At 45.8% G+C, this 14,549-nt stretch overlaps 1 protein-coding gene across 1 annotated transcript; it reads right to left on the reverse strand.

Annotated features, from left to right (window-relative positions):
* Positions 1–1,826: 1,826 nt before the first annotated feature.
* Positions 1,827–13,713, reverse strand: LOC110490266 (phosphatidylinositol 4,5-bisphosphate 3-kinase catalytic subunit gamma isoform). Its single transcript, XM_021563562.2, has 18 exons — positions 13,528–13,713; positions 12,535–12,934; positions 12,158–12,420; positions 11,618–11,975; positions 11,137–11,432; positions 10,421–10,947; positions 9,971–10,205; positions 9,000–9,209; positions 8,526–8,607; positions 8,326–8,429; positions 8,017–8,163; positions 7,845–7,935; positions 7,573–7,703; positions 6,864–6,975; positions 6,483–6,640; positions 3,857–4,700; positions 3,412–3,638; positions 1,827–1,962 (listed from the first exon to the last, which is right to left on the reverse strand). The coding sequence occupies exons 2-16, from the start codon at positions 12,920–12,922 to the stop codon at positions 4,419–4,421; spliced, it is 3,384 nt and encodes a 1,127-aa protein (XP_021419237.2). The 5' UTR covers positions 12,923–12,934; positions 13,528–13,713; the 3' UTR covers positions 1,827–1,962; positions 3,412–3,638; positions 3,857–4,418.
* Between the last annotated feature and the right edge of the window lie 836 nt (positions 13,714–14,549).

Consider the following 14,549-nt stretch of genomic DNA (forward strand, 5'->3'; position numbering starts at 1 on the left):
CGACAGTAGACTCCTGAGACACTGTAGAACAGCCAGGATCAGTTGATACTTACAGGACACTGACTCCACACCTGAACTAGAGCCAGAGCTTGACCAAACTGTCACCTCCTTTACCCCTGACCCAGATCCTGACCCAGACATAGACCCTGACCCAGTGCCAGCCTGGACCATATTAGAACCATCCGCTGCCAGAACAGCACTAATTTCTGGCGGGTTCGTAGAGTTACCATGGTTACGCATGCAACTGAGAGTGTGTGCGTGAGCCTCCAGGTAGTGCCGAGGATTGTGGGAGTAGATCTGTCTGGGCACACTCAGTAGGGCCTCTGCTAGCATCCCCGAGACGGCAGGGTTATCCAAGTGTGACAGAGTGTGTGTGTCTGCGTTTGACTGAGTGTGCGTGTCTGTGTGTGACGGAGTGTGCGTGTCTGTGTGTGACGGAGTGTGCGTGTCTGTGTGTGACAGAGTGTGCGTGTCTGTGTGTGACAGAGTGTGCGTGTCTATGTGTGACAGAGTGTGCGTGTCTGTGTGTGACAGAGTGTGCGTGTCTGTGTGTGACAGAGTGTGCGTGTCTGTGTGTGACAGAGTGTGCGTGTCTGTGTGTGACAGAGTGTGCGTGTCTGTGTGTGACAGAGTGTGCGTGTCTGTGTGTGACAGAGTGTGCGTGTCTGTGTGTGACAGAGTGTGCGTGTCTGTGTGTGATGGAGTGTGTGTGTGCCTGTGTGTGACAGAGTGTGTGTGTCTGTGTTTGCGCTGTAGGAGTGTGTGGTGTAACAGGAACTCAAAAGTCCCGCCCACGGAAATGACACAACAAGGCTCCATCACGTCTGTGCGTGCCGTTCTCTCTGTAGCTCTAGTCCTGTGTTTGGGGCCCCAGGTAGTATGCAGCATGTGTAGAGCATCTCGTACAGCACACACACTCTGTTCCGTCTGGCCCTCGGTGAGTCCACACACAACCAGACTGTGGGGTCTGCCCCTGTCCTCTGCCTTAGGAAACCCCACATTGACGAACCTGGGAGAGAGAAAACCACATAATTAGAATAGTGTGTGTGTGTGTGTGTGTGTGTAACTATCCTGTTACCATACCTGTGAGCTCCCAGCACCAGCGGCCGGCAGAAGGTAACCGTAGCAACGTGTTCCTGTCCAATCACAGCCCAGTCTGAGACAGGTTGGGCTCCACTGAGCACAGAGAACAAGGTGAGGTCGTCTTCACACACACACTCTAACACACACACCCCATACCTCCCCACTGCAGCCAGGAAGGCCTCCGACTGTCTGACTGATGAGAGGAGCAGAGACACTCCTAGATGCTGTAGAATGACACACACACTGTCTAACCTCCTCCCTAATCTCACACACACACTTTCTATCTCTCTATTAGCCCCACCCAGCTCTAGCACAGTTCCACCAATCAGCAGGCTGGGTTCTAGGGGTTCTGTCACCGCTAGGGCCCTGATTGGTCCATGGTCGCGGAGTGGGAGGGGTGTAGAGAAATCTGCATGTATGACTTGGCCCTCCAGCAGACGGGAACAGCCAATAGGGAAGCCTGATACTGCTGTGTGCAGAGCAGGGAAGTGTTCGTTAATGAAGTCGCCATGGCAGCTCCAATGCGAGAGCAGCTCACAGGTCAGTTGGCTGATGATTTCAGCATGAGTAGGGCTGATCCGGGTGTGAAGGAAAGCACTGAGTAGGCGGCACAGAGTGTGTGTGTCTGTTTGTCCTGGGGTGTGTGGGTCTGAAAGGGAGGAGCCATGTGGAGCCACTGCAACAGTGATGACATCACTGAGCTCGTCCAATCCGAAGGCCAACAGAGCTTCAGCCAAACGCTTGGCGCCTGCGCCTTCCTGGCGGGCTTTTCGGGTATGTTTCTGTATCTCCCGTAGCAATGAGGCGAGCAGCAGGACGAAGGTCTTGGAGCCATCTCCTGTCACCGAGCTGTGTCTCCTCACACACTCCACCACCATCCTACAAACACACACACATAGAGATTGAGATTTCACAAAGTACTGTAAGCGTGAACATGTGTGTGTGTATATGTATGTACACTACCGTTCAAAAGTTTGGGGTCACTTAGAAATGTCCTTGTTTTTTTTAAAGAAAAGCACTTTTTTTTTGTCCATTAAAATAACATCAAATTGATCAGGAATACAGTGTAGACAGCCAATAGCGCTCCAGTATACAATCACTTCGCGAGCTCAGGGCATGCCTGGCCCAGCATGCATTTGTAGTCTACTTGTGTGCTGCTATAGCTCCTTACTTTAACTACTGTCACGGCGTTCGCTAAATATTTTCAGAAAGAAACTGACAAAACACACCGGTGAAAAATCAAGGTGTCTTACAAAGATGAGGACCAAGAGCAAGAGAGGAAGTGTGGTGAAGTGGTGTCCACAACTAAATCATCATTGTGGAATCTGAAAAGACACATATCCCAAAAGCATGATGGTGTACTTACTACGTGCACATGCTAAAAGAAAGGAACGAGGTGAGTAGCTAATTAAGTTTCATTGTAGCAAAGTATTTCTACATAACAAATCAGATCTCTTAAAATGTTCCTTCATTTTTGTTAGATTATCTATACAATAGGCCATAATTGATTTTCAATATTCCAATTTTCAAGGCGGCTTTCCGTTTTTGAATGGGTTGTTTTGACTAAAAACCTTTAGGCCTACCTATAGAAGAAAAAAATAACAACTCTGCATCCCTGCCCAGCCTGGCAAGAGTGACCAAAAGGTTGTTTAGCATCCTCAGTGGCTCTGCAAACTTGGAGAGGATATTCTCCACTGCTGACCTGCTCTCCAGGCACCACCACATGAGCCTGAAACCAGTCTCTGGCCAAACTGGTGTTTCTAAAAATGAATTCCAAGGAACTCTAGACTGAGCCTAATTAGGCATTTTTCATTTAAGTCGCAGCGTATATGCACAATTTATAGACTATAACGATTTAATACAACAAACCTTTGTTAAAATGCTGAGTGCTTAATGCCCCTGACTCCCTACCAGCCTAGTGTGTTCACAATATATTTCTTTGTAGGCTATAGCCTTGAAATAATTTTAATATAGCCTAAATAATCAATTTTCGTTCCTTCTTAGGTTCCCTGTCTGGCTCCTGGCCTATTTAGAGTGTATATATCCTGTTTAATATGGCATGTAGCCTATTTGAAATTATGAGCACGTCTTACATTCACCTTTTCATGTTTATTAAAGTACTTTTTATTCCAATCATATGGTTTGGTTTCAATACTCCACAACAAAATAGTAGGTCCAGGTAGTCCAAAAAAATATGTGGGTGTTGGTTAAATTGTGGGCGGTTTGAATGGACGTGGAGCTCTGGAGCTGTGCGCAGGCATCGCTCCATGAGCAATGAGCGAGATATCCGACCGCTTAACTCCACTCACATACTGCAACTTGTGTTACCTGGCCAGCGGGTGTTCCACCCGCAGGGCTGTGAGGATGCGTGTTCCGTGGCGTGTCAGCAGAGTTTGCCCCGTGTCCCGTGTGAACAGCACCTGTCCTCCATCAGGACCAAAGCTCCTCCGGATCACTGCCTCCAGGACACTCACTGTCTGCAGTACGGAGTCCAGCTGCAGACACCGAGGCTGCAACCGCATCCCCATACCAAAGACCTGAGAGATGGAGAGAGGCTACTTGTCCAGGACACACAGACACAATTGGGTTAGCTGGGATTCACTGGCTGCACATATTTCATATGAATTGAAGTAGCTAGCTAGCCTACTTCGATACTGCGCGCCTGATCCTCAAGCTCTTTTATCTTGATGAGTGAAAGGTCACTTTATGGTAAAACTATACTGACTACATCCAGGATAAAACACCGAAATTCTGATTGTTTACGTGAACTCACCTTGGTGTGGAAAAGCTTCCTTTGGTTTCCTAGATACCTCTTCCTCTGATGGTGTTGGTAAGTCACTCAGTTTAAAATCTGCATGTCGCCCTCTAGCGACGGGAGGTCATGTATAACTATATTTCTCTACGATCAGGTTTATTATGGTATTGCCACCATCAGTCATGCAAGTCTGATGTTATACTAACAGATGATACAATCGGATTCAGTGCATTAGGAAGCGAACAGGAGTCAATATTTATGTATAACTCATAAACATATGGTAAGATCAGGTTTTGATCTTGAAAGTGCAAAAATAAGACTGGTACTGTATACAGTCCATGGTACAGTCAATGAGTAATGTATTGGAACAGCTGGTTACATCATTGAGAAGGGTTGACAAACTTTTAGAACCAGACTTTGGTCTTTGACTATATCTACCTCTCCTTATTTGGGAGTCTAATCAACATAGTAATTGTACCTAAAGTGGTTTACAGTTATCACATGTGGCCTTTGTGGGATTCGAACCCATCACACTGGTGCTGCCAGCCCACTAAGCCATTGGCACCACAAGGGGAGCCCCCTAAGCCGAGCGTTTATCCACCCCCTGCTTGATGCCCAGCACCAGGTGTAGGAACCAGTTGAACTGCACGGTCCAGCCCTTGTCCCTGCAGATCTCTATCTGGTCCAGCAGGTGGCGCTGTGCCTCCTCCTCCGGCCGGCCCACAGTCAGCGCTTCGCGGATGTACTCAATGTCTTCTTTGCTGGTGAGCTGAGGCATGCCTGTCATCAGCATCATGGAGAACAGGATGACGAGGAGGTTGGTGTGATGCCTCAGAGCCAGGTAGGCCCGCACACACACATCCTGGGAGAGAGGGGGGTTGGTATGTGTTAGTACTCTAGATGAGATACAGTGCCTTGCGAAAGTATTCGGCCCCCTTGAACTTTGCGACCTTTTGCCACATTTCAGGCTTCAAACATAAAGATATAAAACTGTATTGTTTTGTGAAGAATCAACAACAAGTGGGACACAATCATGAAGTGGAACGACATTTATTGGATATTTCAAACTTTTTTAACAAATCAAAAACTGAAAAATTGGGCGTGCAAAATTATTCAGCCCCTTTACTTTCAGTGCAGCAAACTCTATCCAGAAGTTCAGTGAGGATCTCTGAATGATCCAATGTTGACCTAAATGACTAATGATGATAAATACAATCCACCTGTGTGTAATCAAGTCTCCGTATAAATGCACCTGCACTGTGATAGTCTCAGAGGTCCGTTAAAAGCGCAGAGAGCATCATGAAGAACAAGGAACACACCAGGCAGGTAAAATATACTGTTGTGAAGAAGTTTAAAGCCGGATTTGGATACAAAAAGATTTCCCAAGCTTTAAACATCCCAAGGAGCACTGTGCAAGCGATAATATTGAAATGGAAGGAGTATCAGACCACTGCAAATCTACCAAGACCTGGCCGTCCCTCTAAACTTTCAGCTCATACAAGGAGAAGACTGATCAGAGATGCAGCCAAGAGGCCCATGATCACTCTGGATGAACTGCAGAGATCTACAGCTGAGGTGGGAGACTGTCCATAGGACAACAATCAGTCGTATATTGCACAAATCTGGCCTTTATGGAAGAGTGGCAAGAAGAAAGCCATTTCTTAAAGATATCCATAAAAAGTGTTGTTTAAAGTTTGCCACAAGCCACCTGGGAGACACACCAAACATGTGGAAGAAGGTGCTCTGGTCAGATGAAACCAAAATTGAACTTTTTGGCAACAATGCAAAACGTTATGTTTGGCGTAAAAGCAACACAGCTCATCACCCTGAACACACCATCCCCACTGTCAAACATGGTGGTGGCAGCATCATGGTTTGGGCCTGCTTTTCTTCAGCAGGGACAGGGAAGATGGTTAAAATTGATGGGAAGATGGATGGAGCCAAATACAGGACCATTCTGGAAGAAAACCTGATGGAGTCTGCAAAAGACCTGAGACTGGGACGGAGATTTGTCTTCCAACAAGACAATGATCCAAAACATAAAGCAAAATCTACAATGGAATGTTTCAAAAATAAACATATCCAGGTGTTAGAATGGCCAAGTCAAAGTCCAGACCTGAATCCAATCGAGAATCTGTGGAAAGAACTGAAAACTGCTGTTCACAAATGCTCTCCATCCAACCTCACTGAGCTCGAGCTGTTTTGCAAGGAGGAATGGGGAAAAAATGTCTCTCGATGTGCAAAACTGATAGAGACATACCCCAAGCGACTTACAGCTGTAATCGCAGCAAAAGGTGGCGCTACAAAGTATTAACTTAAGGGGGCTGAATAATTTTGCACGCCCAATTTTCAGTTTTTGATTTGTTAAAAAAGTTTGAAATATCCAATAAATGTCGTTCCACTTCATGATTGTGTCCCACTTGTTGTTGATTCTTCACAAAAAAATACAGTTTTATATCTTTGTTTGAAGCCTGAAATGTGGCAAAAGGTCGCAAAGTTCAAGGGGGCCGAATACTTTCGCAAGGCACTGTAAATACTCTAGTTAAGTGTGTGTGTGTGTGTGTGTGTGTGTGTGTGTGTGTGTGTGTGTGTGTGTGTGTGTGTGTGTGTTTATTTTTACTAGTTAGACAACAAGTTTGAGTACCTGGAACCTCTGGAAGTGTGGGCTGCTCTTCTTCCCTGATGTGCCCATGACATAGAGGAAGTCAGGGGTGAGGACGAAGGGAACCCTCTCCTTACTGATACCCAGGAAACTCTTATAGTTCCCCAGTATGTGGCCAAAGTCTATGTGGAACAGGTTACCTGAGAGCAGACATATCAATGGGGGAAAAAAGCATGTTATAGATAAACCACCCAATACATCAAAAACAAATGACTACATTCAAATGAACAGAAAAACACTTTCTATGGGTTCACCCACATATATAGAATATTGTGGAATGTATTCCTAATGTTTTGGCAGCCACTTAAAGCCAATAACTGTATCATGTTTGTGCTATAACGAGATGAGGATGAGCTCTGGTACCAGATTCAGTGATCATGATGTTGTCGTTGTGTCTGTCTCCTACCCCCAGCACGTAGGTGGCCACACAGTACCCTCCACAGGAGAAGACAAACCTCTCCACCGCCTGCTGGAACTACAGGGAGGAGAGAGAGAGAGACACACACACACACACACACACACACACAGAGAGAGAGAGACGGGGAGAGACAGAGAAAGACAGGAAAAGAGAGGGAGAGAATGATGGCGAGTGAAGGAGAGAGAGAGAGAGAGAGAGAGAGAGAGAGAGAGAGAGAGAGAGAGAGAAGGGAAGTGATAGAGACAGAGTGGAGGAAATGAAGAGCATTTGTGAGCTGCAATTTCATGCAACCAGCTCTGCTCGATTATTTCCACAGACAACATTGGAGCAAACACAGTGACTCAAACCGTGTTTCATCTTTCTCTATTCATCTGCTAGCGCTGTGGTAGCTTCTGTGGTATACCTTCACCCTAAAGCTATGGAGACTGCTGCATTGGGCTATTTCTAAACGGCCAATTCAAAAATAGACATAGCAGAGCTGAAAATGTGGAGGTGCTTCAGCCTACACAGTCTGAGTATGCATGAATAGTGCTGCAGACAAAGCCCTGGGTAACAGGAAATGTAGCAGGTGTGTTTCCTTCCCCCTTTGCGCCGCAGTTATATCCTCTACAGCTGAGACGCTGCAGCACCGTGGGGGTTAATCTAGCTAGCTACCTTTTCCTCGCTCACACACTTGTCCCGCAGCCATTGGTTGAGGATCTCGTCCTTGAATGCTCCTGTGCTTCCCACAACACTCTGCTGGATGTTGGCAATAGTGGTGGCATCCTTCACTATCTCAATCATCCCTAGAGAGAGAGCGAGAGAGATGAAGAAATGGCACATAAGAAATGGCACATATATATATATATATATATATATAGTATATGTTATATGTTATAATATATTATTATTAATGCGTCATGACAGTGTAAAGTCAGTTGACATACCTATTTTATTCCCAGTAGAGATACAGCCGTAGGGCAGTAAGGACAAGTCCAAAGACTCTTCCTCCCATATGGACTCCATGATCAGCAGAATCTAAAAAGAGGAGCACTTCCTTGTCATGGAACATTTGGTGGACAGTTTTGCCTAACCCCTTGAGAAAGCAAGCCCACACACCTGTAGAATGAGCATGTCCTGCCTGAGGTCATCCCCGTCCTTAAAGATGACCCCGATGGTGTCACTGGACAGGGTGGTGGGGTCAGCCCTCTTAAACTGCAGCCACAGCGGTCTCTTCTTAGAGGCCATCACCTTACACTGCTCTATCTGAAGAGAGGGACCCATGTTTAGAGTCAAACGCAGGAGAGAAGGGAGGAGTAAGAATACAATTAGTGGAGGATGCAGGAAATGATGGTGAGGAAAGGGATGGAGACAAGCGAGAAGAGACGTGGAGGAAAATAAGAGGTGGATAGGTATTATTCCACTCACCACCAGAGCACCAGCCCGTAGACCCGGGTCATAGGGCACTCTGAAGCTCTCTGGCAGCCCAGACGTCTGCAGGTTCTCCAGCTTCTGACGCAGCTGGAACACAACTGAACATAAAACCGGGACTCATTACATGTTCATTTATATAGGAATTTATCTTGATCTCTTATACAAGGTACGTTGACCTGAGGCGGCAGGCTCACCTTGTGCAGAAACATCATATTTCTCAGCAGACATGGCCTTGATCTCCCTGGTGACTTTCTGCAGGGCTTCTGTCATCTCCACCTGTTGATGATAATGAATCGGATTATTCTTGATTCAGGTCCTCGTTATCTGACACTTTAGCGACCTAGTCTTTTTAAAAATCAGTCTTTTATATCCTTGAATTATTTGTATACGGTATATTTCATTGTGAGGAGTGTTGAGATGTTTTAATAAAGTTGTGTTTGAAGGTAAAGCTCTGAAGAAAGATGTTGGGAAGATCCACCTGATGTGCCGGCCTCAGCCCTCCGAGGAGTCCACACAGTACCAGAGGTACCTCGATTACCTGACTGGCTACGACGTCAAAGCCTTAGTCACATTATACGGTGAAGGAACTCTCCTCGCCCACTCCTACTGTGTCTGATCACACATCACACCGTACTCTCGGCCGGGGTGAAGGCAATACGATCACCCACCTGGCGTCTGAAGTCCTGCAGCATGTCCTCTCCACAGCCTCGGAGGTAGGCTTCCAGCAGCACAGCGTACCTCTGCTGGTAGTGCATGGACTGGGCGATCTCACTCCTCAGGAACCAGAAAAGGAAATGACCTATCCTCTTACTCCTGAGAGCTCTCTTCAGCAGGAACCTGGCCAGGGCACTGTCATGGTACGGCTCAAACTTCACAGCCTGAAAAACACATATGCATTTTTCTCAATATAAACACATCATAAATGCAAGCTAAATGTTTCAATAAACTGTAATGCAACATTATAAAGTATCTTCCAGTTTGGGGATTTGTTCATACTCATACTGTTTTGCATGTTTAACCAAGGCCTCATTGTTGACAATAGAGACAGTAATTTGACTCTACAGTGATGAATGGCACATGCAAAACTACCCACAGGTGCTCCCTTCTGGGAAAATACTAGGTAGTCTTGTCTGTAAAGTTTGTTATTGTGTTTTTTCCTGGTCAATGTATTAAACAACTACTGTTTTTATGTTTGCTTCTACACTCAGAGACAGGTAGACCAAACACATATGACTAGGGCAGTTTAGTCATTCTCGTCATGAATCTTGTCCCGGAGGCAGCTCTGCAGAGTGGTCACTAGCTAGCACAGCCACAAAGTCATAACATCAGATTTTCAACCTAACCTTAACCAAACTGCTAACCATAATGCGTAAACCTAACCTTAAATTAAGATCAAAAAAGCAAATGTTTGCTTTTATGAATTTTTTCAATATAGCTAATTTTAACTTTGCAAAGTGAAATCACTCTGTTCTGCCTCCGGGACAAGAGTCATGACAATAAATGCCAACTTGCATGACTAGCGCTGGGTAAGGAAACTCGGTTCCTCTGTGGCACAGGCCGAATCTTGACAGAACCAAGACCGAAGCGCATCAGACATTTCTCAGCCAAATTTTGGTTCCAACAAGGCCGACTAACTCACCTGGACCAGCTGCAGCAGGTACCTCAGGACGTCGTCGTCCCCCAGGGTCTCCAGCTTGCGTACTGCCATGGAGCGGACGTGAGCGTCAGAGTAGTGGCAGTCTAACAGCTGCATGGCCAGGCCCACATCCAGCACACTACGGTCCCACACAGAGCTCCTCTCCAGCAGCCTATGAGTGGCCAGGACAGCCTCCTGTCTACCCCACAGCACAGAGCCCAGCAGCTTGGGGTATGCCCTGGGAGGAGACAGTAGCGAGTTTTACAACATCTCAATAAAACTCCCAAACATTGCACTGAATCATATTCACCGAAAGATCTCTGTGATACTCGTACAGAAAACATATTAAGAAAGATGGAATTGGAATGAAACAAGTGTTTCTGTGATATAAACTCAGATTACTCAAAGTTATTCAGTAATATAGTATTAGATGACCATGCCAGTCAGTCTTACCTGGGGTGACGCATACACTCCTCTCTGAAGTGCCACAGCAGCTCTTTGTCTTCTTGGCTGAGAGGGTGCAGTGGATCGGTCTCAACAATTACCTCAAACTGCTTCCTCAGGTGGTTAGGCATCTCCCTTTGCCCCCTCTCCCCTCCCTCGGCCTCCCGACCCTCCCCCCCAGCAGCCTTGCCCTCCCTGCTCTTGGGCAGGGCCACTGGGTAGCAGTACTTGTCCAGCAGGATGGCTACGGCCATGGAGGAGGCCTTGTCTGGGTTGGTGGCTGAGGTCAGCTTGTCTGCATTGACGCTGCTGTTGTCCTCGGTCTTCTCAGGCATCTTCCACATGTGGAGGATGAACTCTCCCTGGCGCAGCAGCGAGCGGTGGTCCACCAGCAGCAGGTTGACGTAGTACAGGAGACGATTCTTAGTCTTGCTACCATCATGGCTGCTGCTGCCACCTCCACCTGGGGATCCTCCGTTGTCCTGGTAGGAGGAGGTGCCCTTAGAGATCTGGGTCTGGGCCTTCCCACAGAACACCTGGGGAGAGGAGAAAAGAGAATAGAGTTCAATTGTAATGAATTGAATTAAGTTGTGATTCATGTTATATTCTCCAAATGATAGACTGGTATTCTACAAAAAAATCCCACAACAAAGATGTTGGCTAAAGCAAATATAGATACGGCTGCCAGACTAAACCAATACACCTTATACAGCTGACCAGTTTACCTGTAGGCTGAGGCGAGCCCCCTTGGGCAGGTCTCTGATGCGTATATTGAACTCCAGCCAGGCGTTCCACAGCACCTCCTCAGTGAAAGCCTTGGAGGAGGTCCTCTCCTGAGCCAGGAGCTGCTGGCCATGGAAGATACTGGCCTCCACATACACGATCAGCTCTGGGTTCCTCGGCAAAGCCGGGATGTCTATGCCCAGGATTTTAACCCTGAACTTCCTGTGACAGTCCCACAGAGAGATGGTGTAGACCCGCTCGTGGTCTTTCTCGTCGATCGTCAGCTGCTCATGGGTGCCTGTTGGAACAGAGGAATATGGATCATCTTAATCATCAAATAAACACTTCCCACAGTAAAATCATGTGCTATAATATTGGTTATTGTGGCACAAATTGTTTACTTGAAAAGCACATATTGTAAATTGTAATCTATTTGTGAAATATTCTGATAAGATTACTATGGGAATGTTGATGCTAGCTTACCTGCCACTCCAGTACAGTCATCCACCTGTGCCCAGTCCTCTCTCTGGACTAGGTCTTGACCCGGATTAGGAGCCGACTCCAGAACCAGATGGATCTCCTCTCCGTTCTTCAGACACTGTCGGACCCAGTGGAAGTCCCTGACCGGGTGGTTCCCATAGATATACTCTTCCCTGCCACACACTCTCAGGACGTAGTCTGCCTCACAAACATCCTCGGGAACTCCCAGCAGAGCCCTCTTATTGGAGATCTTGGTAAAGAAGGTCTGGAGCACCTGGACCGGCGTGTCGTCGATGGACACCTTGATGGTCTGGCTGGCCTTGTTCCTGTGAATGACCAGCAGGATGTGGCTGTTGGTCACCTAGAATAAAATATTATTCAATCTTTATTGATCCACGATACAGACAACGGAAATTGGCAATATTTTGCTGTCCCAGTACCCAGCTACATCACCCAACACAGAACAGGCTGGGAGCAGGCAAGAAGCAGAGGGTCGCCCCGCAGAGCTGCACCCCTGGAACAGCCAGGTTAGGGGTTACATACCTTGGTGAGCAGGTACTCCGGGAGGTGCTTGGATGTGATCCAAGGGTCCATTGAGTATAGTTTGGGGTCCCGGTCGGACAGCTCGATCTTGCGGGGTGTGAGGAGCTTCCTCCGGGTGAACTCCAGCTCGTCATCGTGCACGTTGCTGACGTCGGTGACGTCGTAGCCAATCAGGTAGTTGAGGTACCTCTGGTACTGTGTGGACTCCTCGGAGGGCTGAGGCCGGCAGGTCAGGTGGATCTTCCCCACATCTTTCTTCAGAGCTTTAGATTCAAACACAACTTTATTAAAACATCTCAACACACCTCAAAATAAAATATACCGTATACAAATAATTCAAGGATATGAAAGACAGATTTAAGACTTAAAGCTTCTACCTTTCCAGTAGCGGACGCAGTCCAGGGTCTGAAACACCTGGTGCTTATCGTAGATCTCACACCAGTTGCCCTTCTTCTGGTAGAGCAGGATGCAGTGGTCAGGGGAGTACTTCTGGTAGAACTCAGGGCACAGGTTGGTGGCTACTACCCTCAGCCACACCTGGGCTTTCACCTGCTCCACCGTCCAGTTCCCAGCCACCTCCAGGAGCAAGGTGTCCGGGCTGCGGCTACTCTTTGTGGTGGTGGGGAGGACGAACTCGACGGCTATCTGGTCCACGGCCACAGAGAAGGTGGAGGTGAAGGCTTTCATCTTTCTTCTCCTCCTCCGGATCTCTTCTCTAAGGACTACAGGTTGAGGTTCTTCTTCATCGCTCACTTGCTGTTCCATAACACGAGTTATCTATTATCAATGAAGAATAAAATATATCCGTTTAGATTAGAATAGATGGATGTATAAGGGATGTTAAATGTAGCATGTCAAATTATCTCATGTTTGTCAACATAGCCTATAATAAGATACTCTTTCATGATATGTTATGCTCATAATAATTCTATGTTCTATGATGGTGTATATGAATCTTATTAAACTTCTTTCAGATGAACTTCTCTGCATAGGGAGTTGCAAAGCAGGAAGCAAGAAGAAGCACTGACATCAGTAACAACGTATCAACCCCATACAGTCATTGCTATCAACTCATCAAAAGAAGAGAAATGTTGCACTAAAATTGGTTAATCAGAATTTGGCAATATTGTAAATTACACCTTAGTCATTTCAGAATTTCCAGAATTTCTCCTACACCTGCCCACAAAAACAAACCTACAGTATATAAAAAATACAACAATTATTGATGAAACTTCCATATAGAGATAGTTTCCCATGAGCAAATTCAGAGCCGATAGATTTCAAAAACAGAAAGTAACGGTCATTTATTGCCGATTACATGCGCCAGGGAAAGTATGAAAGCCAGAGAAAACCATATGGGGAAAACGTACCGCTCAGTAGACTTAAACACACTAACGCCAGCAGAAATATGACACGGTTTGTGACTAGGCATTTGTAAATAATTGTACAATGATCCCAGTTCCTCCGTAGTTCATGTTGAGTCCGATGAAGTGGTACTAAAACTTTCTGTCGGCTATTCCACTCACCCCTCCCTGTTATGTGTGAAGCAGAGTCCCATGCAAGCCTACATGTTGTGCTCTTATTGGTCGCTCAGAGTCGCCATAACTGTAGTTTTGAGGGAACTGGACTACAGAAACCCACAGCCAAATAATAACTTCATTGCATAATCATAACTATTACTATTACATTTTTTGCCGTTATAAACTGGGATAAGTTTGTTATTGTTTCCATGACAAGACTGATGTATTTATATTCATATTCCATTGTCATATTCACTAAAAACGTTTTCTCCTGAAAAGAAAAAAATAAGCATTTGTCATTCTCCGGCAAGGTATTATTTCATACTATTATATCAAACTAGCAAAGATTCTAAGCTAAACAGTTTTTGCATGATGAGGGTTCTTATTGAATCCCATCAGTTGAAACCAATGATATACAGATATATATAATATATATATATAAATATACATACAGTTGAAGTCAGAAGTTTACATACACCTTAGCCAAATACATTTAAACTTAGTTCTTCACAATTCCTGACATTTAATCCCAGTAAAAATTCCCTGTTTTAGGTCAGTTAGGATCACCACTTTATTTTAAGAATGTGAAATGTCAGAATAATAGTAGAGAGAATGATTTATTTCATATTTTATTTATTTCATCACATTCCCAGTGGGTAAGAAGTTTACATGCACTCAATTAGTATTTGATAGCATTGCCTTTAAATTGTTTAACTTGGGTCAAACGTTTCAGGTAGCCTTCCACAAGCTTCCCACAATAAGTTGGGTGAATTTTGGCCCATTCCTCCTAACAGAGCAGGTGTAACCGAGTCAGGTTTGTGGGCCTCCTTGCTCGCACACGCTTTTTCAGTTCTGCCCACAAATTTGATGGG

Source organism: Oncorhynchus mykiss, chromosome 15 (assembly GCF_013265735.2).
Source record: "Oncorhynchus mykiss isolate Arlee chromosome 15, USDA_OmykA_1.1, whole genome shotgun sequence".
NCBI lineage: Eukaryota > Metazoa > Chordata > Actinopteri > Salmoniformes > Salmonidae > Oncorhynchus > Oncorhynchus mykiss.

What these genes read in the sequence shown, in the direction of transcription:
- LOC110490266 (XM_021563562.2), bottom strand. Translation starts at nt 12,922, where the DNA reads ATGGAACAGCAAGTGAGCGATGAAGAAGAACCTCAACCTGTAGTCCTT. An exon ending in CGGAGTACCTGCTCACCAAG is followed by an intron (nt 11,976 to 12,157) that starts GTATGTAACCCC and finishes ATTTTATTCTAG; the next exon opens with GTGACCAACAGCCACATCCT. An exon ending in AGGACATGCTCATTCTACAG is followed by an intron (nt 7,936 to 8,016) that starts GTGTGTGGGCTT and finishes TCCTCTTTTTAG; the next exon opens with ATTCTGCTGATCATGGAGTC.